The following is a 27,611-nucleotide window of genomic DNA, read 5'->3' on the forward strand; positions in this document are numbered from 1 at the left end:
ATAATATACTGGGAATTGTGGCTTCTGAATACACACATAAAGAAAAGAGTTGATGAGTTATACTGGGATGGTTCAAACTGTAGTTTCTGCTTGGCTGAGGACAGGTGCAGCGCAGCTCTTTTTTTCTGGGCTGGAGAATCACAGCAGCAGTGAGCCAATGAGTTTGTCAAACTTCTTGCTTCCATATAGTTTTAGTTCACAGGATAGAGTTTGGGTAGTCCAAAAAGTTGCTTCTCAAATCAACCCACTGGATATTGCAGTTACTGAAAGCTACTACAAGAATTTATAATGTTTTGCTATCTTTCCAGAATTTTTGATGATTTTGCTCCTTTTGCCTTTGAAAAATACCATAGACTCAAAATTGTCATCTGCAATATGAGGATAATAACATCTACTATTGAGAGTTGTGAAAATTAGAGAAAATATATCTAGCAGTATGTACAAGGCCTGGCTCATAACTAGTAGATATTATTTATATTATTATTACCTTATGCATATTTTGAGGGGAAGTTGGGAGAGTTAGGCATTACTGATACGATACCATATTAACCTAGAGACCCTATTTGTTCAATTTTATGCTCAGCTTAAGCTGAAGCTATTTAACCCTGAGTGAATTATGATGTATTTGTAAATATGATTTCAGGAAACTATTTTTATCTGTTTTTGAATAAAACTTCTTTTTGAAAAAAAGAAATGTATTCTTCATAAAAATACAAATAATTAAAAGGTACATTAATAAAGTATACTAATATACTTTCAAATTTTATTTAAGGTTGATTTGAAGTCTAATCAATTCAGGGTTTGTTATCAGGGAATCAGAATTTTGTTTTAAAACTAGACTTCCAAATTTTAGAAAACTAGAAGAGATGATTATTGTTTAAGATTATTAAAATTCAAGGCTTTCCAAAGACAGTGTATACATTCATGTCAAAGGAGAATCATGCCCTATATTCAGTATTGGGCTCTCTTGCATTAATAAGAATACAAACATTGTTGTGGATCCTCCTAATTTTATATCCGACTCTCACTTACCAGCTGGGTGACTTGTAGCAATTTATCTTCTCTATCCAAGGATGAATTTACTCATCTGAAAAGTGTTTTGTTGTAAATCTACCTAAAATATTTAGCAGAGGATCTATATATTTTGATGTTCAATTAATTGTCTACCTAGTTACTCATCCATGTATGCACTATATGGAGAGACAGAAGGTAATTCCTGCATTGGATGCCTTGAAATGTTAGTATTTCTTCTGAACATCAATAGGATTAGTAGGATCCTTACAGAATAACCTCAGAGACCGAGTGCTAGGAATAGGTTAAAGAGTAGCAGGTAGAATAGATTATCTAAGCATCAGGACCCAATGCAAGTCAGTATATGCATTCCCCCCCCCCTCTCCTTTTTTATGAAAACAAGCTAATGTATATTTCTGTAACAGGCTGTGGAATAAGGATGACATCCTCAAACATGCCACTACCAGCATTCACTTCTACAGAAAGGATTATCCAAGGAAGGGAAACATCTTTGGAAGGGGAGTGGCCATGGCAGGTCAGCCTCCAGCTCAAAGGGGCTGGCCATCAGTGCGGAGCCAGCCTCATCAGTAACACATGGCTGCTCACAGCAGCTCACTGCTTCCGCAGGTAAGTTCCTCAAGGCTGCTGTGACTCTTGTTTTCATTATCAGTTGCCATCAATTGATTCAGTGTTGGGGAAGAGTCCAATCTCACCCTCTTATCCTCCTCTCCATTATGGATGGACCCTGCTCTGTCCCCTAAAATACATTATGCTTGCTCTATGCCCTATTCATAGTCACCCCTTTTCCCTTCTCTCAATATCTATGATGTTTCATTTGTATCACTCTCATGGTTCTTGTATATTTTCCTGTATTATCATGACACTACTGTTATCTTTCCTACTATATCATAAATTATTTTAGTGTAAATACTATTGTACATGTAACAAGTTTAAACTCTTCCACATATTTAAGGAGAAATTCTAGCCTCTTCTGTTTTATTTTGTTTTCTGTTACTCCCTCTATCCTTCCACTATCAATATCCACTATCACTTTATAAATAAGAAAAAAATCAGAGGTAGCGCTGTTGAAGCTCCCCCTCCCAACTGCATCATCCAAGAACCCCTGTGGGCTTGTGTGGACAAGAGAGGTGTGTGGATGCTGCGAGAGACTTGCCACCTTGTCTCACTGACTTCACAGTATGGAAGGTTCGTCATACAGGACCTGGCAGGAACAATCTGTTTGAGCTTTCACAGTCGTAGCTTTAAAACTCGGCTATGTCAGTTCACATACATGGGTATACACAGGCACCGTATTGCCCCCGGAGATCAGGGACATACCTTCCTTCCCCCTTGAGGTTTCAGCGTCAGGGTGCAGAAAGTTTTTCTTTTTAAACTCTCAAAAGATAAAAGCTCTGCCTGAAGCCCTGGACAGTGGAACTGTTCACACACCCTTTCAAGGATACCGTCTTTGGTGAGTCTAGGAGGTTCTTGACCATCCTTCTAAGGGTAACACTCTTTCTAAGGTGTCTACACCTTCATTTATGGGGTTGATGTGTACTGGGAATGACTAAATGAATTTAAGGTGATTGTCTATTACTCTCTTATGAGAGAAGAGAAAAGGGACTCACATATATGTATTTACAACCCCCAGAATAACTAGCATCATGCCTAAGGTGAACTTGAGTTTCACTAATTTTTTAAGGCTTTCTGATTTTTTTGTTCACATAGTGTTCCAATCTTCATACTTATTTTTGGGAGTGCCATCCATTTCAGTTTATCACTGATCTCTGTTTATGTAAATTAAAAATAATAAATCCAGAATGCCAATTAATTAATATTTAGTGAAAAATATAAACTATAGTGATTGAGATATGTGTTTTGGCAGGTCCAATGCAGTCTGTGTGCTGATAGGCTTAAATGGGAATTGGCACTGAATTTGATAAAATGAGATAACTGGTGACTTTGATAAGAGAAATTGTGGTGATATAACAGGGATGGGAATGAATTGAAGAGAGAATAGAAGAAGGATTGGATTTAGTGAGTTTGGATGAAACTTTCAAAGATTTGTTAAATGAAGAAGAGCAAAGAAATTTGACAGGTAAAGGTGGTTGTGGACTCAAAGGAAGGTTTTTCTTAAAATATGAGTGAAGTTATAGCATATTTTATGCCTATAATAATGATATAGAAGGGTTGGGAAAGGTGATGAACCTCAATTTTGAGGGTGATATAATTTCATGTAAGGGAAAAGGGATGACTATGAATGATATCTACTGTTGTGAAGGAAAAAATACAGGGTACTTTGAAGACAATGTCACAGTTATCCAGAGTTTTAAAATTTTTATTTTTTTCCTACAGAATAGTGTAGGTTTAAAAAATCATTTTAAGATAAATTTTAGTATCTTTATGTCCATGAAAAAGGAAACAGTGTGGGTGGGGAAAAAGTTCTTGACAGGATATCATGAGATCTGGGTCATCTTTCCCTGACACTAACCAGCTGGATATGTCCCTCACATGGGCATATCCAGCTGGTTCTGCCCTCACATTTAACTTCTGAGTCTCACTGTCCTTATGCACAAGTATGTTGAACCTGGCCTGTTACATAAGTCTTCCTTTCTGGTTGGCAATGCATGAAGAGAAAGGGTACTTGTTTTATGTACTCAATTAGTTTAGGAGCTCCATGAAGACTAAAGTCATATATGTCTGATATCTTCCAGAATTCTATTTTTCAAATGAAAGCTTCAGCCCTAAGATTTCAGCTTTGAATAAAACCTTACTTTAAAGTATAAATAACTAAGACAGCTGAGAGATGAGCCCTCCACATCTCCTGGTCCCCATCCTGGATCTCTGCCTACTCATTTCTGGGGCAGTGCCTAGTACTCTGAAAACCACTAATATTTCATTACACTTAAACATTTATGATTCACTAATACATAAACAAGGAAATCCCCTTTTTGAACTCTTCTCTGTCTGATTTCCTTCTACATAATTTTCCTCTACAAAGAGAATTTCAAGTTTCTATATATTTCTAGTCATTCTTGATGGGAATAATTAGAAAAAGAGGAAACTGGGCTTTGGAGGAAATAGGGAAGTAAAGAGATGGTAGGACTAGACAGAAGTTGATTGTGGTGTAACTTTGTGGGAAAGAAAAGCATCTGCGTGAAGGGAGAGACTCAAAAGGAGAAAGAGGGACTAACCAGGCCAGATCAAAGGGCAGTGGGAGTTTTAACAGCATGACAATGAGTTAGAGCTGCTCAGTTTTTGAATGTCAGGATAAGGTCTGGGTGCAGGGTGGAGAAACAATCCTGTATACACATAAGAGTTTGTATTCACAAGAAACAAATTACACTTTGTCTCAGTGATCACAGTAAGAGCCAGTAAACAAGAGCTGACAAGTGAGTTATAAAATAAGAATGGATGAAGTGTCGGATACAAAGGGAAAATGCTTCTTCATATGAATAATATCCAAAACAAATCAAAATTAATATATACACATTTCATTGAAATTATGGAAGATAATCTGACCAGTTTCTAATAAACAAGGGATTAAAAAATTGGAAATTAATTGTATAGTGCCCATTACTATTATTAATCCAAATAAAGCATGGAAATTTCATTTAGTCGCTATTCTCTTTTTTTATTTTAGAGGATATAAAATATTTTCAGAGCTTTCATAATCTCTTATATCATCAGTATTTTTAATCTCTTTTTTCAATAAGGTCATCAACTGCAAATTCTCTCACCATAGGGATTTTCCAGGAGTATAATCCCAATAGTTGGGGAGAAATACAGTCTTAATCTTTTTTGAAGCATAAATTTTACCTTTTAATGTTTTTCAGAAATAAAGACCCAAGTCAATGGACTGCTACTTTTGGTATAACTATAACATCACCCACAGTGCAACGAAGAGTGGGGAAAATCATCCTTCATGAACATTACCGTAGAGAAACAAATGAAAATGACATTGCTTTGGCTCAGCTCACTACCCGAGTTGAGTTTTCAAATATAGTCCAGAGAGTTTGCCTCCCAGATTCATCTACAAAATTGCCACCTAAAACAAGTGTATTTGTCACAGGATTTGGATCTATTGTAGATGATGGTGAGTATTCAACCCAATTTACTTAATACAAATATGCCTTAAGCACTAACAAGCCCTCTTAGGGCATCCCTCTTTAGATTTTGAGTAAAAACAATGTTGATGATTCCAATGTGTATGGCTCTGAGCAGAACAGGGGGCTGAGGGTTAAAAAGTTAAAGGAATCAAGTTCCTATTCTTGAGGATTTCACAATTAATTGAAGCAGTGCACAGAAAGGAGAGGTTAATATAGAAGAAAAGAACACACTGTTTTAGATGCTCTAAGAGGGACAAAATGCTATGGGAGTACAAGGGAGTAAATGATCCAAATTGTATATTTCCCATATGTAAACACTCCTGGTTAGCATATAATTCAAACCATGATCTTCTAATAGGTTTTTTTCTTTTTTTTTTTGTCTAAATTCTTCCTCATTTTAATGAAACTTTATGGAGATCAAAAACATGAATGCTTTGTGACTGTTTTGAGAATGTTCCTTCTGGTTAGTTAATAGACTCCGTATTTCTTTTCCTCTGTCCCACCTCATAGGAGGTTTAAAAGACATTAATTCTAAAATTTTGTAAACTAAAGAACAGAACTTAAGATTTCCAGTTACTAGTTCATCCTCTTTAAAGAGAGAGATTAATTGAATCTTTTAAAGTAGGAAATTAAAAATGTTTAAGGTTCTATCAAGGATATCCTGAATAAACTAGGAGACAAATGCTAATACATCTTAATCTATTTTTTTTTCCAGAGAACTCTTATATGTAAGATTTCCCAAATGCCCCATGTATCTCCAACCTGACTTTGTGAGAGGTTGTTTTAAGTCTCCTTTAGTCTTCCCTTACCTCATTGTTTGCTCAGAGCAACTCACCAACAGCTTTAATCCCATACTCAACTGTGCAGTGTTCTCTCCTAACTCCTGGCCCTGTTCTGTGCTGGTGTTCGATTGTTAGCACATATTTGGCATCCATTCTGTTTCCCATGCTTAGAGACACCCCTAAATAACACAAAACAGCATAGAGTAGGGCAAATAGCTCTGTGCAGCTCATATCCTGGTTTCTACTTGAATATCTTTTGGAAAATCAGTCAACTTCCCTGAGATTCAATTTCCTTATACGGAAAAATGTGTGAGTTGGAAAAGATCATTGTAATGGATACTCTCCTCATGAAAAAAAACAATGTATAATATATATTATACACACACACAATGTTGCAGGTAGTTTTAAAGATTCCCATAATTTTTAAACATCCACAAATATGACATAATATTGGGGTGCATATATTTATGGTTCTTTGCACGTGGTTGCAAAGAATCATAAATTATGGTTTAATTTCTGAGACATTTATCACTCAGAAAATAAAATTAGGCAACAATTACTGTTAAGAAAATAATACTGGATTGGTCATCAAAATGGCGGCATGAGTTGAGCCTCTGTAAAGCTCCCCTGGAATTTACAACTAATCGAACAACAATAACTCCACAAAGGACTCCCTGCACAGCAGACAGGCAAGAGGAAGAGGCCCACTACCTAAATCACCTACAGGTGAGAGAATCACGCGAGCAGGGGAGGAGGAAACAGGGAAGTGCAGAGACGGAGACGCACAGGTACAGGACGCAGACCTAGCTCAGTGCGCCGAGCTTGCTGCTTCCCGGAACTACCACAGCTGCGGGAGAGGGAAGAACTCGGACTGCTAGGGCTCCGCTTGTGGCCCACAGGGCTGAGAGGGCAGCATATGACACGGCTGAACCCAACGCTCACGGCAGAGACCTCGGAGAAAAGACTGAGGGAAGAAGGCTGAAAACGGTGGTTAAAACCCTCACTGCCGAGCAGAGAACGGAAGCCTTAGGCACTGAGACTAGCGGCCACCTCCCTACCCTCCCAGAGCTCGCCCCGTCCCCACCTGCCCGGTGCTAGAAGGGGAAGAGTACCAGTGTCAGATCAAAAGAGTAGACTATTTGCTGTTCTGGAACTGTGGACTGCAGAAACAGATTCACAGCCCAATTAGTTCCGGCAAAGGGGAGGGAGCTGTGGAAGCAGGACTGACTGTGGTGGTGGTCACCGCCATTGCTCTGGGCCACCTCTCACAACTCACCCCGCCTCTGACCCCACCTATCTGGGCAGATCCCTGCAGGAGTAAACAGAACTGCTGAAACATACGGATTCTGAATCTGGTGGAGGAAGAGCTTTGGAACTTCAAAAGCTCTCCACACACCCACACAGACACTGCGCCCTGTGACCCAGGTGAACCATTAACAGAGGAGAAGCCCATCTCCAAGGGAATCCGCCCATTGTGTGAGAAGCTGGAATAGTGCAGAGAAAACATAGCAGTACCGTGTGAGAGAGAAAAAAGGATGCAGTCGGAGAGAAAATAACACATTCTACCAACAAGTACTGGAAAACAAAAGAAAGAACTCTTCCTATCAACCTGTTGCAGAAGCCACTCCTGTAGATGTCTAGGAAGAGAAATAATAAAGCAGTAATTGCCATGAATAACCAAGGTAACAAGACAGCTCAGAAAGAAAGTGAAAAGTCTCCCGAAAAGGAACTTAAAGATATGGAAATATGTGACTTAAATGACAGAGAATTCCAGATAGCAGTTCTGAAAAAACTCAATGAGATGCAAGAAAACACAGAAAGGTAGTTAAACAAACTCAGAAACACAATCAAAGAACAACATGAGCATTTTACAAAAGAGATTGAAATTTTAAAAAAGAATCAAATAGAATTTCTGGAGATTAAGCACTCAATAGAAGAAATTAAGAACGAAATAACCAGCTTAGGTAGTAGAGTTGACCAGATGGAGGAAAGAATCAGTGACATCGAAGATAGAAACCTGGAAATGACACAGATGGAAAAAGAAAGAGACTTGAGACTTAAAAGAAATGAAAGAACTCTACAAGAGCCTTCTGGCAATATAAGAATAATGGGCATACCAGAAGGAGAAGAAAGAGAGAAGGGACAGAGAATATATTCAAACAAATCGGTGATGAGAACTTCCCAAACTTGTGGACAGAACTGGATCCTCGAAACCAAGAAGCAAATAGAAGACCTAATTACCTCAATCCCAACAGACCTTCACCAAGGCACATTGTATTGAAGCTGTCTAAAATCAATGACAAAGAAAGATCCTCAAAGCAGCCAGGGAAAAGAAGTTGGTAACTTACAAAAGAAAGCCCATTAGATTATCATCAGATTTTTTCAGCAGAAACTCTACAAGCCAGGAGGGAGTGGAACCAAATATTCAAACTATTGAAAGAGAGAAATTATGAGCCAAGAATAATATATCTAGCAAAGATATCCTTTAGATATGAAGGAGGAATAAAGACCTTTCCAGACATACAGAAGCTGAGGGAATTTTCTAATACACGACCTGCAATATTAGAAATACTAAAGGAGGCTATTCGACCACCATCAACAGGGACAATTTGTGGCAACCAAAGCATAAAAAAGGGGAGAGTAAAGGCCTGAACCGGAATACAGGAATGGAGAAAGTAAGCGTGCTGAAGAAAATGGAATACTCTAAATATCAAACTTTCTTTTACATAAACTTAAGGGTAACCACTCAAAAAAATCCAGAACTGAAATATATACTGTAATAAAAGAAGAAACAGAGGGAAACATCATAGAATGCCACCACACAGAAATAATAGACAACAACAAAAAGGCAAAGAAACAATGGAGACACAGCCTTACCAGAAAACTAAAGATAGAATGACAGGAAATCCTCACATATCAATAATCACCCTAAATGTAAATGGACTGAACTCACCAATAAAAAGGCACAGAGTAGCAGATTGGATCAAAAAAGTAAACCCAACCATATGTTGTCTCCAAGAGACACATCTCAGCTACAAGGACAAGCAAAGACTCAAAGTGAAAGAGTGGAAATTGACATTCCAAGCAAATGGTACCCAGAGAAAATCAGGTGTAGCCATAATGATATCAGATGAAACAGACTTCAGGGTGAGAAAGATAACAAGAGACAAAGATGGACATTTCATAGTGGTGAATGGGACTATACAACAAGAAGACATAACAGTCATCAATATTTATGTCCCCAATCAGGGAGCACCGAAATATACTAAGCAACTACTAACACAACTAAAGGGAGAAATTGACCAAAACACAATCATACTAGGGGACTTAAATACATCATTGTCAGTTATGGATAGATCATCCAAACAGAAAATAAATAATGAAATAGCAGACCTAAATGACACATTATATGAAATGGACATAATTGACATATATAGAGCACTTCACCCTAAAACATCAGACTATACATTCTTTTCAAGTGTACACGGAACATTCTCAAGGATAGACTGTATATTGGGACATAAAATCAACCTCAGCAAAGTTTAAGAAGATTAAACCAGAAATAAATCCATGCCTATATGGTCATTTAATCTACAACAGTGGAAGCAAGACTTTATGGTGGGGTAAAGACAGTCTATTCAATAAATGGTGCTGGGAAACCTGGACAGACCCATGCAAAAAAATGAAGCTGGACCACCTCCTAACACCATCTACAAAAATAAATTCAAAATGGCTTAAAGACTTAAATGTAAGATCTGAAATCATAAAATTCCTAGAAGAAAATATAGGAAGAAACTTTACAGACATTACGTGGAGTAAGATTTTTACTGATATATCCCCTCGTGCAAGGGAAGTAAGAGAAAAGTAAACGTGGGATTTCATCAGACTAAAAAGTTTTTTCACAGCAAAGAAAACCATCAATAGAACAAAAAGGGATCCTACTCACCCCCGTCAAAATGGCTATCATCAATAAATCAGCAAACAACAAGTGCTGGCAAGGATGTGGAGAAAAGGGGATTCTTGTGCACTGTTGGTGGGATTGCAGATTGGTGCAGCCACTATGGAAAACAGTCTGGCGGTATCTCAAAAATCTGAAAATGGAACTACCTTATGATCCAGCAATTCCACTCCTAGGTATCTATCCAGAGAAATCTAAAACTCTAATTCAAAAAAATTAATGCACCCCTATGTTTATTGTAGCATTATACACAATAGTCAAGACATAGAAACAACCGAAATGTCCATCGGTAGACGACTGGATTAAGAAACTGTGGTACATTTATACAATGGAGTATTAGGCAGCCGTAAACAAGAAAGAAATCTTACTATTTACAACAACATGGGTGGACCTGGAGAACATTATGTTAAGTGAAATAAGTCAGATAGAGAAAGACAAATACCATATGATCTCACTTATATGTGGACTCTAAAGAAAAGAATAAGTGAATGAACTAATCAGAAACAGTTTCGGAGACATAGAGGAAAACCTGAGGATTGCTAGATAGGAGGGGGGTGCGGATAAAGGGGAAGGTGAGGGGATTGGAAAGCACAGTCAGTAACCACAAGATTGCTATGGGGTTATGAAAGTCAATTTGGGGAATGTAATCAATAATGTTGTAAAGATTTTGTAGGGTATCAGATGGACACTTGTTTTGTTAGGGAGACCACCTCAGAGATGATGTAGATGCCTGATCACTGCACTGTACACCTGAAGTTGAACAATAATGAATGCCAACTATAATTATATATATATATATATATATATGTATGTATATGTATATGTACATGTACATATACATATACATATATATATATATCTATATATATCTATATATATATAGTTACAAGAAGCGGAGTACAGCATTAGAAATAGAGACAGTGGAAATGTAATGGCTGTGTGCGATGTCAGAGGGATAGTGGATGGGGGGAGGCGGATTGTTACTGTGTGAGGGATATAAATGATAAATGTCTAACTATTACATTGTTTTGTGCACCAGAAACAAATAAAAATAAAATAGTCCAAAAAAAAAAAGGGGGGGCAGATTACAGATTAATAACATAATCATACCAAGCATATTCTATGATCACAAGGCTTTGAAATTGGATATCAAGTGCAAAAGAAAAGCAGGAAAAATCACAAATACATGGAGATTAAACAACATACTTTTAAAGAATGACTGGGTCAAAGAAGAAATTAGAGGAGAGATCAAAAGATACATAGAAACAAATGACAATGAAAATACATCCTACCAAAATTTTTGGGATGCAGCAAAAGCAGTTTTAAGAGGGAAATTTATATTACTACAGGCCTATCTCAAGAAACAAGAAAAATCCCAAATAAATGATCTCATGTTACATCTTAAAGAACTAGAAAAAGAACAAATAAAACCCAAGGTCAGCAGAAGAAAGGAAATAACAAAAATCAGAGCAGAACTAAATGAAATAGAGAACAAAAAGACAATAGGAAAAATTAATGTGATAAAGAGCTGGTTCTTTGAAAAGATTAACAAAATTGACAAACCCTTGGCTAGACTCACTAAGATAAAAAGAGAGAAGACACTAATTAACAAAATTAGGAATGAAAAAGGGGAAGTTATCACGGACACCACAGAAATACAAAGGATCATCCAAGAATACTATGAAGGACTGTATGCCACCAAATTCAATAACCTAGAAGAGATGGACAAGTTCTTAGAAACATACAGCCTTCCAACGCTGAACCATGAAGAACTTGAAAATCTAAACAGACCAATCACCAGTAACGAAATTGAATCAGTCATCCAAAACCTTCCCAGAAGCGAAAGTCCGGGACCAGATGGCCTCACTAGTGAATTCTACCAAACCTTCAAAGAGGATCTAATACCAATCTTGCTCAAACTCTTCCAAAAAATTGAAGAGACAGTACTTCCTAACTCATTTTATGAGGCCAACATTACCCTGATACCAAAACCTGGTAAGGACAGCACAAAAAGGAAACTGCAGACCAATATTTCTGATGAATACAGATGCAAAAATCCTAAACAAAATTCTAGCAAATCGAATACAATGCATTAAATAGATTATTCATCACGATCAAGTCCCCGGGGCACAAGGATGGTTCAACATCCGCAAATCCATCAATGTGATACATCACATAAACAAAATAAATGACAAAAGTCATATGATTATATCTATTGATGCAGAAAAAGCATTTGACAAGATACAACATCCATTTATGATTAAAACACTTAATAAAATAGGTATAGAAGGAAAATACCTTAACATAATAAAGGCCATATATGACAAACCCTCAGCTAATCCCATAACTAATGGTGAAAAACTGAAGCCCTTTGCTCTACGTTCAGGAACACGACAGGGCTGTCCCCTATCACATCTGCTTTTCAACATAGTGTTGGAAGTCCTTGCCAGAGCAATCAGGCAAGAGAAAGAAATAAAAGGCACCCAAACTGGGAATGAAGAAGTTAAATTATCACTCTTTGCAGATGACATGATGCTATATATAGGAAACCCTAAAGACTCCACCAAAAAGCTATCAGAAACAATCAACAAATACAGTAAAGTTGCTGGCTACAAAATCTACGTACAAAAGTCTATTGCATTCCTATATACTAACAATGAAATGTCAGAAAAAGAAATACAAAAAATAGTTCCTTTTGCAATTGCAGCAAAAAGAATAAAATACCTAGGAATAAACTTAACCAAGGATGTGAAGGACCTGTATGCTGAAAACTATAAGACATTTTTCAAAGAAATTGAAGAAGACACAAAGAAATAGAAAGACATTCCGTGCTCATGGATTGGAAGAATCAACATAGTTAAAACGGCCATATTACCTAAAGTTATATACAGATATAGTGCAATCCCCATCAAAATCCCAATGGCATTTTTTAAAAGAAATAGAACAAAAAAAACATCAGATTTGTTTGGAACCACAAAAGACCCTGAATAGCCAAAGCAATCCTAAGAAAAAAAGAATAATACTGGAGGTATCACACTCCTTGACTTTAGCTTGCACTACAGGGCTACAATAATCAAAACAGCATGGTATTGGCAGAAAAACAGACACATAGACCAATGGAATAGAATTGAGAACCCAGAAATACACCCACATAAATATGGACAGATAATTTTTGACAAAGAAGCTAAAAACATAGAATGGAGGAATAAATGGTGCTGGGAGAATTGGATAGCCACGTGCAAAAGAATGAAGCTGGACTGCTATCTGTCACCATGTACCAATATTAATTCAAAGTGGATCAAAGACTTAAGCATAAGACCTGACACAATAAACTGCATAGAAGAAAACAAAGGTACTAAACTTATGGACCTTGGGTTCAAAGAGCATTTTATGAATTTGAGTCTAAAGGCCAGGGAAGTAAAAGCTAAAATAAATGAATGGGATTATATCAAACTTAAAAGCTTCTGCACAGCAAAAGAAACCATTGACAAAACAAAGAGGCAACCAACTGAATGGAAGAAGATTTTTGCAAACAGTGCCTCCGATAAGGGGCTAATATCCAAAATATACAAGGAACTCATGAAACTCAACAGCAAAAAAACAAACAACCCAATTGAAAAATGGGCAGAGGACCTGAAGGGACATTTCTCCAAAGAGGACATACAAATGGCAAATAGACATATGAAAAAATGCTCAACATCACTAATCATCAGAGAAATGCAAATAAAAACCTCACCCCAGTCAGAATGGCTATCATCAACAAGACAAATAGTAACAAGTGTTGGAGAGGCTGTGGAGAAAAGGAACCCTCATACACTGTTGGTGGGAATGCAGACTGGTGCAGCCATTATGGAAGGCAGTGTGGAGGTTCCTCAAAAAATTACGAATAGAATTACCATATGAGCCAGCAATCCCTCTCCTGGGTATCTACCCAAAATTTTTGAAAACATTTATACATAAAGACATGTGTGCTCTAATGTTCATTGTAGCTTTGTTTACAGTGGCCAAGACATGGAAACAACCAAAATGTATTTCGATAGATGAATGGATAAAGAAGTCGTGGTATATATACACAATGGAATACTATTCGGTGGTAAGAAAAGATGATATAGGAACATTTGTGGAAAAAAAAAAGAAAATAATACTGTGCTTTTACTCCTAGGAATATACAATTTATGTGTCTTCCATGTCTTGGTTACAATTGTATTTGAAGAACATGTTTTTTGTTTGTTTGTTTGTTTATGTAATAGGACCTACACAAAATAAACTTCGGCAAGCCCGGGTGGAAACCATAAGCACTGATGTGTGTAACAGAAAGGATGTGTATGATGGCCTGATAACTTCAGGAATGTTATGTGCTGGATTCATGGAAGGAAAAGTAGACGCATGTAAGGTAAGTACAAAGTCAAGGTTAAAACATTAAAAAACACACAATGTGATATACAAATGATGTATTACAGAATTGTACGCTTGAAACCTATATAACTTTAGTAACCATTGTCACCACAATAAACTTTAATTAAAGAAAAACCCATTAAATAAAGAAAGTTTCCATTAGGTATTTCTGAATTTGGTGTATATTTTACTTGGGAGAAAAAAAAATGCATATATTTTACCAAAGACTCAGTTTAATTAATAATCATAAAAACAAAAATTATTATGTTCAATGTTTACTATACACCAAACCAAGTGCTAAGCACTTTTTAGACATTATTTTATTTAATATGATGAGTTCAAAGCAGTACTATAATTATCTCTATTTTACAAATTAAGAAATTAAAGTCTGTTGCTACTATTTCTGGTTCACACAGTTACTTTTAAGGTCTGTTGTTCTTAAACAAAACTGAAAACAAAAGCAACCTCTCTTCTGAAGAACACTTTATTCAGCTTTGTCATCATCTCTCATGTATCTTGTTTCATCCCCTATGTCTGAGTCGCTTTGCTTTGTCCCTTTCATTCTTTAATGATTTTGACACCTGAAACATGTTTCCTCTCCATCTCAAGCCCTATAATATTGACATTGGCCCATTTGAATGCTGGATTCTTAGTTCCTAAATCTCCTAATTTCCAGTGATCTTCACCTATCTTCAGCCACCTATTCTTATTATCCAAAACTCTTCCAACTCCAAAAACACTAATTCCCCAAATCTTCCCATTAACTCATCTCCCCAATCCAGTTTCCGCTTTTCAACTACTCCTGCTTCCTTGGCCACACTGTCTGTGTTCAACTCCAAACTACCAACCCTCACTCCCTAACCCACACAACCTACACATACAATTCTCTGTGTTCCTTCTCTGTTTTATTTTTATCTTTAGGTCTCATCATCATCCTATACACAATATATTTTATTTGGCTGGTATACTGTCATTCTCCATTCTCTCTCTCCCACTAAACTAGTAGCTCTGTGAAGGCACAGCTTATTTTTTATTTTTTTATTTTTATTTTTTTGGAGGTCTATTTTATTTACTGCTTGTATTATCAACACCTAAAACACTGCCTGGCACAAATATTTACTGGTTGAATAAAATATTGCCTTTCTTCAAGTTTATAGAGACCTATAGACCATTGCTTCTCTGTTTTCTCACATCCCATCAGGCCTTGCTTCCATCATCCACTTATCCAGTTTAGATTTTACTGCCATTTTTAAAACACTTTTGCTAATAGCCGACGCTCACTTGTTGCCCTCTCTTTCCAGTATTTCTGACTGACAAAGTCCCAAACATGGAAGAACTCAACTATCCAATCTCCCTCTGCCTGAACCCTGGAAGTCAAATGCTCCTGGAAAAATATACAACAGAAACCATTGGTTCCACTATAGGTTCCAGATAACAAAACTGACAATCTTACTGTTTTGTTTTTTTATTTTTTCCAAATCTACCATCCTCTGAATTCTCCCAACATTTTTCACTTTCCTCAGCTTCTGGTTGTTTTTTTTTTCTAACCCTTTATTCTTAACTGATGATTTTTTGTTTCCCAATTTTTGAAGACAAACAGAAGCCATATGAAGGAAATTTCTCCATTTTCCCAGCACCAGGCATGCAGACCGGCCTTCATCTGGACCCATTTTATCGACCTTCAGCTTAGGTCACAACCGAGGTGCTGCCTCTAAGGCTGATGATCCCTTTTCCTCTGCTCAGATTTCTCTTCTTTTGGGGAAGTTTTTACTAGCAATTATATTCTATCATTATTTTCATAGTCAGCATTTCTCCTGTTACCATATGTTTCCCTATTCAGATCTCTCAAGTTAGGAAAAAACAAAACGAAACACCACAACTCTTTCCTGACCCTTAGCACCCTGTCTTCTCTTTACCATCAAATATTTGGAAAAATGTCTATACCCATTGTCTCAATTTTCTCCACCCCTGCTAACATCTCACACCATTTCTATATGGTTTCTGCCCTGTCACTTCATGAAAAATAGCTCTTTCTGAGGTTTTCAATGATCTACCAATAACCTCCAAGAAACAATTTTTGTCTTTTTTTTTTTTAAACCTCTTAACAGCATTTAACAATGCTTACCACTCCCTCTTTCCTGAAATATTGTCTTCCCTTGGCTTGTAATGATTTTCATCCTACAACTCTATCTGCTCCTTCTCTGTCTCCTTTTCAGGATCATTCTCTTAATTCCACACATGAAATTTTGATCTATACTATGCCTGTTCCTCTTTTTACTCTGTACTTTCTCCCTAGAGACTCTAATTCACTTCCATGGCTTCAATTATCATCTTTTTGCAGATGATTCATAAATTTATACTTTTAGCCCCCAGCCTCCCCTTTGATCTCCAGACTTATATATTCTGCTCCACTTGGATATTTCAATGGTATTTCATTCAAAATGTTGCACCTGACTCTGCCTATTTCACCCTCGCCATATGATCTTCTTCCTATGTTTTGTATCTCTATGAATGGCAACCCCCTTCCATTCTGTTAAACAAGCCAGAAGACTAGAAGCCATTCTAACTTTCTCTCCTTATCACTTACTAATTGATCACCTAATTGAATGGATTTTACCTCCTTAAACATCCCCCCATCATTCTCTCTCTCTCTCTCTCTCTCTCTCTCTCTCTCTCTCTCCTCCTCCGCCCTTTCTCCTCCCTTCCTCACCTCCCCAACCACATTAGTCAGCTGTCTTATTTCCTTATATTCATTCTATGCTCCTTTAGTGCATTAGTGAAATGAAAGCCAGAATGGTTTCTAACAAGATGTAATCTGATCATGTCAATGTCAACACTGTCTTTAAAACACTTTGGTGGCTTACTTTCGTTTTTCCTTAAGATAAAAACCAAAAACTTCTTAAAATGACCACAGGGCTCCACTTGGACTAGTCTCTCCCTACCTCTACAGCCCCATCACATAACCACTGGAGCCCTTGCTGTCTTCTCTCCAGTCTCTTTTTGTATAGGACCTTGCATAAGCCAGGCACGCTGTTTCCTTTACCAAGAACACATATCGTCTATACTTCGCTTTTCACGGTTAACTCCTCTTCCTTTAGATATCAGCTTAATTACATCTCATCAGGGGACACTTTCTGGGACTCCTTAACTAGTAAAATTTCCCTATTGTATGTTTCCATAGCACTTACCACAGTTGTAATTTTGCATTAATTTGTGGGCTTATTTAATATCGGTTCTTAAACCTAAACTTCAAACTCTATGAGCATAGGGACCATTCATACTTGGTCATTATTGTATTCTCAATACCCATCAAAATGCCTGGCTCATGCAGTAGGAACTCAATAAATCGTTTACAAAAGAATAAATAAAGAAGGAGGAAGAGGCACAGAGAGGTTAAGTATCTTAGCCTAGGTCACACAACCAGTAATTAATAGAGCTGGGAGTGATAAGTAGGCAATTCAACCATTGAGACACTTTTAATCTTTACATTTATATCTGCTGATTTACTTAACTTTCTTGTTCCAAAAGAAATTTATGGGGGATTAAAATTCAGCAAGCAAACATAAATTATTTAGGTGAGTAAAAGAAAAAGAGCCAAGAATAAATCCATAAAACACAGTCAAAGTAACCATACTCAGAGGAGATCATCAAAATTTTTCATTATGCACAAATACTAACTTCATAGTAAATATTTTATATACGTGCTTACTAAACCACGCATAAAGTACCTAATCAAACTAGAAAAAAAAAGTCCAAGGATCCTGAACTAGAATAATGTAATTATTCCATATGAATGAGTATTCATCTTTCTATAAAACAATGCACTTTAAAGTTTATAGCACAAAATTTTAACTCAAGTGAGAGAAATATTTATAATCTATCTCAAGTCTGGCTGCCTGTTCTGTGTACCAATTTCCCTTTTTTTCTGTGGAGGAGAGATGATTGCAGTGATCTTCCTACTGAATTATATTACAGTTAACAATTTTAAATATTTTTGTTTTTTCTCCAGGGTGATTCTGGTGGACCTCTGGTTTATGATAATCATGACATCTGGTACATTGTCGGTATAGTAAGTTGGGGACAATCTTGTGCTCTTCCCAAAAAACCTGGGGTCTACACAAAAGTCAGTCAGTATCGGGGCTGGATTGCCTCAAAGACTGGTATCTAGTATGAACGGTCCATGAATTATATCCATGGCACACAGAGCTAAAACTCCTGCATATTGTGTATTATTTATATTCACGTGGTTTGGATCGGTGCTTTTGCTGAATGTCAAGAAGTCCTTCAGACTCAGACCAATCTAATATTATAAGGTGGCCTTTGTGACTGAACTGTCTTTTTACCCTGAGGGAAGAGGACACAGCAAATGACAAGTAGCACTAACTCCTTACTCACAAAGGAAACTGTGATACTTATTAATAGGATGAATATTTATAAATGGTTTCCCCCAGTGGAAAACGGGAAACATCATTTTCTACAGGATATGAAGAGCTGCCAGAGCTGCCAAAATCTCACCTCATATAACACCTGGAACACTTGGGATTCTTCTAGCAAAAAATCAAACAATAGTCTGCCCTGAGGATTCACGGCTTCAGCATTCTAGCACTGATGACTGTATACTCAGTGGTTAGAAAAGAGAGACATAGGATTTGCAATAAAACTTGAACTCTAACCTGGGTTTGTAAATAATAACACAGAGCATTATCATTCACCACAAGAGTTGCCATTTAAAGGAAGTTTAAATGTATTTGAACTTGCTGTTAACATTGATTTAAACACAAGGTCTAGCTTCAGGATGCATGTTGTATTGTTAATAAGCATTCTGATTGTTCTTTAACAGAATCATCTTTGGAGTTAGGCCAGAAAGGAGAATAAAAAAGATTCTTGTGAGCATTGTCCCATGGGTACAAAGAGGATAAAAATAATTGATGGGACCTAGGCATGCGGAGTTTGTTTCAAATGATTAATAACAGAACAAACATTCTAGTTTTTTGTGGAATGAGCTATCCAATTATTTATTTAGAAATATCTAAATCAATATATGGTAACTAGTGCTCTTGTAAGACTTCAACTCTCTGACAGGTCAAATGTCTATCAGAATGTCAGGTTAGAAGAGCTGATAGGACTTCTAAAGCACTTAGGACAGTGTCTGGCAGATAGCATGCACTATATACATATTTGCTATAATGGAAACGAATGTCTCTATGAGTTTTAAGATAAATTAACTTAATTTGTCAAATTAGTGGATGACTTTGGGGCTTAAATCAGCCCAAAATCTAGTGGTGGAAAGCACAATCTTTGGAATCAGGCTGTCCGAGCATGAATGATGGCGCTGCCACATATGAGCTATTTGGCCTTGAGCGAGTTTCTTAACATCACTATGCATTAGCTCTTTTATCTCTACAGTGGGAATAAAAATAGTACCCACCTCATATGGTTGTTATGAGATTAAATGCATTAATACAGGTAAAACCCTTGGAACAGTTTCTGCACACTGTCAGTATGGACAAGCTACTATTTATTAGTAGTGTGCTTTGGACTCAATAAAACAATATGCTTTTTAAAAACTTTTCCTTGTTTCTTTATAGTCATGTAATTGATTTCAGAATACTTTAAATTACACTATATACTATAAAAAAATTAAATTACACTATGAAAAAGTTAGGTGAACCACTAGATTTTCAAAATCACTTTCTATGTCTCATTAATACATCTTGAACTATGTCTGCTTGTAGACACATAGGACGCATGGCCATCTGGCCTCAGGGTTTTGACTACAGAGATGTGGCTGCGTTCATCTCCAGGCCTCCAATGTGAGACCTCAAGTGATAGGTTCGTTGCTCTGATTTATCAGAGAAAAATTTAACCTGTTTCTTTACTGACTGAAACTTTTGTTACTTTATGTGTATGTGTTTATATGTAATATATGTAAACAAGATAAGTATAACTAAAAAAGCTTCTAGTTGTTATTTATAGCTCAATATTAAGATATAAACAGAAAAGGTTCATCCATACATACTTTCCTTTTAAACAGAAAATGTCACCAAATTTCTGAGTTGATGACTACTAACTAAATATCAACAGAAAAAGCAGAATGAAAAGCTAAATCTTTACACTTCTTTTTATATGCATAGAAACATCCAAAGCTTTCTAGAGAATATTTGGTATATTCAAGATTTGCTTGATTAACCTATTTTATATTAAAGATAAATACGGCCTTTGGTAGAAACAGGAAAACAACTCTGTCTACAAAAAAAGTTATTTTCTACTATGTAAATTCTGTAACAATGGATATGTCGTTTTGTGTAACTATATTTGTATTTCAGAAGACTGTGATCACTTTTTGCATGTAAATGTCTGTGAAACTATATATCCTGATTTAGATAATTTTATGCTTAATTCAATTCAATGACATTTTAACACTAATGAGAGGCATATATCTAAAAGGCTGTAAGTAAATCTAAGAAACGGAAAAGTGGATTTTGAAAACAGAAATTATATGTACTATTTCTAGTTTGATGATGTCTGACCTGAGTGGTGTTATAGGAGTCATGCAATAGCTTTTCCTCAGGTGTTCCATCTATCAAATGAGACATTAAGCTATCTACCTTATTGCACTGTTGTGAGGCTTTCCTGTTGAACAATAAAGTTGAAAAGTCAAAGAATGTTTAAAATCTGCTCAAAAGAGTGCAAAATATATTATTGTAAATTGTTATCAATACAGATGGTGCTGCAAATGCATTAAGATTGTAAAGAAGCTTTTTTTTTTTTACAGTGTTAGCATATTTATCAATACCATTGCTTTGTGAATTTTGCAAATATATTGTGGTTTTTAAAAAACCTGGGCTTTGCCTCTTATACTGTAAATGCTATAATAATAGTCACATCTTTTCACAGAAAAAATCCAAATCAACCTTCGATTTGTCTGACTTATTGTTTTAAAATACAGGTCTAATCCATTAGGCTGACAGTAAACACTACCACTCATAATACATATGGGATCTTGATGGAATGTTGGGTGCCATGAGAACTAAAGGGTTAATTTTTAATGCTAGAACAAGATTGGACCCAAATTTTTGCAAAACTTAATCATCTTCTCTTGGTGAAATCTTCATGATTCAACAACAATAAGAACAAATATATATTAATAGGAATCTACCCCTTTCAACTGAGTAAAGTTGTTGCTTTGTTAATATATTTATTTGCAGGAATGTGTGGGAGACATTCCTTCATGCAATCATGGAAATAAAAAATAAACTTGTTATAACTTATTGAAACTAATGCTAGAATCATAGCTGTTAGAACCAGGAAGGACCAAAGAGATTATCTATTAGGTTGGTGCAAAAGTAATTGTGGTTTAAAGGTTAAACATAATTGCAAAAACTGCAATTACTTTTGCACGAACCTACTAAAAGAACCTCTGCTTTTGACTGACATAAAATCAGAGCCAAAAGAATTTCCCCAAGTATACAGTAGGTCACAGCAAGTGTAAGAACAAAATCCAGGAGCCCTCGCATCAAGTCCCGTCATCTCTCCATCACTCTAATCTGAGTTATTCAGGTTCACTAGCACGGAACATTGAAATTCTCGAAGTCACTGGAATTAGATGATTGTTGCCAAACTAATGTTTCTCCTTGCAAAAATGTGAGGTAAGTTAAACTCGCATGGTATTTAGCAAAACACATCACTGAACAAAACCAGTTTTACAATTAGGACAAATAACGCCACTTAAAACTATATCCAGCTATACTTAAGGAAATGAAGGATGATTTTAATGTAGGCAAAGCTGCAGAGCCCATTACAGTGGCAGGTCAGAGTACTCCATGAAAATTTTACCTTCCAAATCATTACCTTATTCATTCCTTTTCTTATGGAGTAATTTAAAGCCTTGGTATGGTATAAATTTAAAATCTATACCATATTTCAAAATGAGGAGCAGCAAAAGATTTTGAACCCTACTAAAACAACAAATGTTTGATTCTCTCTTTGCTATAGTTAATGCCTCATTAGTCTGTTTTATAAACAAAATTACAGAAAGCCCACTAAAATGCAGCTAATTACAAAGTTTTGATTAAGCTGCTTTTGTAAATGCTTACAATAAACATTCTTTTATAGGTTTCAATATTTTTCTTGCCTAAAAGTTTTAACTATGACTAATAAGAAATGAGAGAAATGCAGTTGTTACACAATCAAAAAGTATGCCTTACTCTCACTGTGACTACAATGAGATATCATACTCGTGAGTATGTTACACTACATGGCAAAAGAATATTGTAAATATGATTAAGATTACAAATCGATTGACTTTCAGTTAATCAAAAAGGAGATTTTCCAGGTGGCTCTAATGGAATCCTCTAGAAGTAGAGAGTTTTCTCTTTCTGGCAGCAGAAAAGGCAGAGATTCTAAGTATGAGAAGATACACTATTGATAGCTTAAAGATGAAAGGGACAATGTATCAAGGAATGCAGGCAGCCTCTAGAAACTGAGGGCATCCTAGGATGACAGGCAGCAAAGAAATAGGGACCTTAGTCTTTCCTCAAGGAACTTAATTCTGCCAACAGCCTGAGTGATCTGGGAAGTGATTTTTCATCACTGCCTCCAGAAAGGAACCCAGCTGAGCTCACACCTTGCTTTCAGCCTTTGAGACACTAAGCTGAAAACGAAGATGAGCTCTCCTAAACTTCTGACCTGCAGAATAAAATTACATAATAAATTGCTGTTGTTTTAAGTGGCTAAGTTTGTAATTTGTTACACATTACTAGAACATTAGCTGAGGTATGAAATATTTATTAGCCAATTTGAACCTTTTTCATATGTTCATTTATTAATTGTAATATGTTCCCATTTTGTCAAAAAATATTTTTTCAAAACAAAAGAGGTATTGGAATATGAAAATGAATGTTGATTTTCAAATCAACTAAAAAAAGACTCAGTAAGCATTGAATGTCGTAGTGTTTGCTGAGGTGCTGATAAGTGTATTTATTGAAAGACATCACAGTTGCAAATGTTTCACTATCTTACAGAAGAAATGGGTCTTAAATCTAATAATAAGCAAAATTAAAATTAGATGCCTGGCTGAAGGGAAAACATAGGTTAAGCGTGATTTAGATAGTGTGAGAGTCAGGAAATTAAAGGGAAACATCCTGGAGGAGTTATCTTTAGAGTCTAAGGACCTTGTGTAGACAGATTCTGATTCAATGATTTGATTTTACAGTGAGGTGGACTTTGAATTAAGAACTGTACTATAAAGAAGGGAAGTGATATTTTAGGCATGTGGGCAAAGATGCAATGAGGAAAAAAGGTTTGGATCAACAGAAAAGAAAACTCAACTTCAGAGAAGCTAGACACTTCTATAGTTACATAGGAGAGCCCATGGAGAAGAGACAATTAGCAGGTGAAGCCCTTAAAATGGCAGTTGGCACAAATATATTTTTATTGTTTCATTTTAAACTTCGATACCCTTTAGAGTAGATACAAACAAATGACTGGGCCAGATGTAATGAGTACATGTATCATCGCACTAAGAAAATCAAGTCAAGGGCAATGAAATGCTTTATGAACACCTCTGACCTTGTTTCACGCTTGCCTCTGAAAGAGATGAATTGAAGGGCCTGAAAACCAGACTTGTAGTGACTCAGAAAGAAAGAGCGCCACCTCTTGAAAGAGAAATACAAAACCATTCAAAGTGCTTACGGGTGTTGCTTAGGTTTCGAACATAATATTGTTTCTCACTTAGTTATCCAGAACCAGAAAATTTTTCCGGCAGGAAAGACTTACAAAGGATTCTTCACCTCAAACCATACTATTGGTTAAAGTATACCCATCCCAACCTGTCAAACTAGTTTACTTTAAATCCTTAAGCACTCTTTCTTTAGTCAGCATACAAGTCTGAAAGAATGCCCAGGATACTACTCATTTGAGGAGAATTCACAAAGCAGCACGGAGGTGGAAGAGTTTGCATTCTTAATAGCGTATGATGTATCAGTAAGTTTAACTTTATTTTCATGTTTGAAAAGATTCATTTCAGATTGTGGTTTCCAATTCAGGCAATTATTCTAAATTGGGAATTTGGTAGTTGTTTTTTTCTACTGTCCTTGGAGGAAATAATAACATAGTAATGTTAATAATTTTTATTTCAGGAAACCATGCTAATGATTTTATATTTAGGATTTGAAAAGTTTAGCAGGTTGGATTTTAACTGACAAGTTTAATGTGAAAATGAGATAATCACAGAGAGGGAGGAAAAACAGAGAGAGGTGAAATTCTATAGATTTATAGGAATGGAAGGATGGGGCAAAGAAGAAAGTGTTTTCTCACCCCGGAGTCTAGTATATATAATGCTATTTGTTTAGCATATATACTGCTAAAGTATGCATTTAATTGATACAGTGAAAATAGAGGAAACACACAAGCTGTATAAGAAATACTGTATTTTAACCCTAATTCTGAAATTGATAAATATAATTAAAATGCAAAAAAATGAATATGAATTTTAATGACCTTTGAGAAATTCTTTGCTTTTTAAAAAAAATTCTAAAAAACAATTTGTACATAAGAATATAAAAATGAGAAGCAAATAAATAATTCTAAGTTTTCTGTATTTTAATAGACTTGGAAGGAAGTCTATAGAAATTAAATGAGAGAGAAATGAAAGTGACATAAAGGTAGAGAAACAGGAAAAATACACCGAAATAAAAATCTAGGGAAAATGAAGGAACTATATCTGGTAATGCAGCAAGAAACCATTTAGGCCTCTCTATCCCTATTACTTTCCTTTTTCAAGATTTTCAAAGTTGTCCCCTGCAGATCCAAAATCCTTGAAAATTTTATGGTTCCTTTCCGTATCAAAATTAATGAGTGTGACTACTTTATAATTTTTTGCTTTGGTTTTCCTTGGCTTTGTGGCTCAGTGATAGTAAGGGGTAAGAGTACAGGGACTGGTGGGGAGATTTTGAAAAGCTATCCCTACTCTTCCCATTGATAATCTATGCCTCAGTGTAATTAAGTCTTAGAGGGTTTTCTCCATTTGAAATATACAAATAAAACTTTATTTATTAGTTTTTGTTACATGTGAGTAATATGAAGAAAATATATCTTATTCATTGTTGTACATGCCAGTACCTAGTAGAATTCTTGGCACATGTTTATTAGTTGAACCATTTAATTTTTTTTCAAATTTATTTGGGACCAACTAATTTCCAACAACTCATCACCTACTGGTTGTTTCAATCTCCATTTGACTTCACTAGATTTCATACCACTTTTAAATACTTCTTTTTACACAGAAATATTTTGTTTACTTTTCTAGTAAGCCACTCGGTAATTAGATATCATGATATAAATAGATATAAATACATTTATATAATATTTAGTCCATTCATTTCCTAAAAATGAATAACTACCATGTTTCTCCGAAAATAAGACCAGGTCTTATATCAATTTTTGCTCCAAGAGACACATTAGGGTTTATGTTCAGGGGATGTCACCCTGAAAAATCATGCAAGGGCTTATTTTCCGGTAGGTCTTATTTTCAGGGAAACACGGTATGAAGCAGTTTCCTTGGATTATCACTTTCCTACAATGAGGTTCTAAATAATTTTACCTTTCTCTTTGCCTCAAAAAGAAATATTAGCATCTTTTTTGGGATGCAATTTACATATAACATTATGTTAGTTTCAGGTGTAGAAAATGATTCAGTATTTTTATATATTGCAAAATCGTCACCACAGAAAGTCTAACTAACATCCATCACCATACATAGTTTCAATGTTTTTCTTGTGATGAGAACTGTTAAGATCTACTCTCCTAGCAACTTTCAAATATACAATATACTATTATTAATTATAGTCACCATTCTGTACATTATATCCCCATGACTTATTTATTTTATAATTGGGAATTTGTACCTTTTGACCACCTTCATCCATTTTGCCCCACCTCACAGCTCTGGCAACCATCTAGAGTCTTTTTTCATGTAGTAACATCCATTAGTGAACTTTAAGTTATTTCCGACATTGACTATTAAAATCAAGTTTTGATTTTATAACAATAAGCATAAAAGGACCCTGTCAAGTGAAAACATATAAATATAGAAAACAGGGCCAACTGCTTTAATTTGGAAACTAAATTTGTCATTTAAATGAAAGGCTTCACTCCTCTCTTGTAATAGTGTCTTGGGCTTTAGGAGTTCAGAACTGTCAATGTAGAACCAAAACTAGATACAAAAAATAAAAAATATATAAAAACAGATGGCACATAAACTAAGAATAATCAGTATCTCTAAAGTGGCATAATTCTAAGTTTAAAGATGAAATTTAAGCTTTATCAGGACATATACACACATATTATGCATATAGATACATACTCATATTTTATCATATTTCTTTAAAATAAGACTTAGCAAGATGCAAACATATCTGTTTTATATATGGTTAAGTATTTTTACAGGAAAATGTTATGATAGATTATCTTTAATTTAAATATCTATTTTTTTCAATCTTGGTAAAATTGTAAACAACACTGTTAAAATGAATATCCCTCTGGCTAATTTTTGCACACATTTGAAATTGTTTCCTTAGGATAAAGTATCTTCTATACTTTCACAATTTCTAGAATGTCATCCCATGATTAGCAAACTACTCTACATCTTAAACTTCTTTTTTCACTGAATATTCCCCATCTCCCTAGAAAATTCAAATACAATTTGTTCATTTTTACCCCTCAGGACACAGCATTTTTTACAGCCCTTTCAAGTAAGGCTTTATTACTGAAGATTGAGTTTTGTCCTCTCACTCCCTAATGCCACCTCACATCACTGCTCTCCACATCCTTGTAAACTGCCTTGTTCCTTTGATGCTCTCACAATTCTGCTCTCCACCATCTTTCCTTCCTCGTCGCTGTTCTATGGACCCATGATTATGCCCGGATTTATTAAAGACTGACATTTACGTCCCTATCTCCTAGGTTTAGCCTAAGTAGCACCAGTGCCCATGTGATTGATCCTCAACATTGTAGTCATTTATTTCTTTGCTCTTCTCATCTCTGTAACCTTTTCTTCAAATATTACTTTCATGTCCACACCCTAGAGTTTGTCATGACTTGGGATTACTGTCTGTGAATCATACCTTTAGACAACTATCACTATACTAACCGTAAGACCTCTTGCAGTCTTAGTTATTTCTAATGCGTCAGGGGTTTTTGTGTTTTGTTTTGTTTTTGTTTAATTTCATTGGCTCTTCCAGTCAATGAATTCTTCAAATCCATCAGTTTCCACCCCCACCAAACACACACACACACACACACACACACACACACACAGACAAACACACTCATCTTTGTTTCTCTTGTGATCCTTAG

General features: G+C 35.7%; 1 protein-coding gene across 1 annotated transcript in view; it reads left to right on the forward strand.

Annotated features, from left to right (window-relative positions):
* The window catches only part of TMPRSS11F (transmembrane serine protease 11F), a 73,959-nt gene extending 54,734 nt beyond the window's left edge, over window positions 1-19,225 (forward strand). The window contains exons 7-10 of the mRNA XM_074318186.1: window positions 1,437-1,638; window positions 4,848-5,107; window positions 14,111-14,253; window positions 18,265-19,225. Of these exons, the coding sequence (XP_074174287.1) occupies window positions 1,437-1,638; window positions 4,848-5,107; window positions 14,111-14,253; window positions 18,265-18,423 (764 nt within the window). The 3' untranslated portion in view covers window positions 18,424-19,225. The remainder of the gene's footprint in view (window positions 1-1,436; window positions 1,639-4,847; window positions 5,108-14,110; window positions 14,254-18,264) is intronic.
* Window positions 19,226-27,611: the final 8,386 nt, after the last annotated feature.

Source organism: Rhinolophus sinicus, linkage group LG02, assembly GCF_036562045.2.
Source record: "Rhinolophus sinicus isolate RSC01 linkage group LG02, ASM3656204v1, whole genome shotgun sequence".
NCBI classification, from domain to species: Eukaryota; Metazoa; Chordata; class Mammalia; order Chiroptera; family Rhinolophidae; genus Rhinolophus; species Rhinolophus sinicus.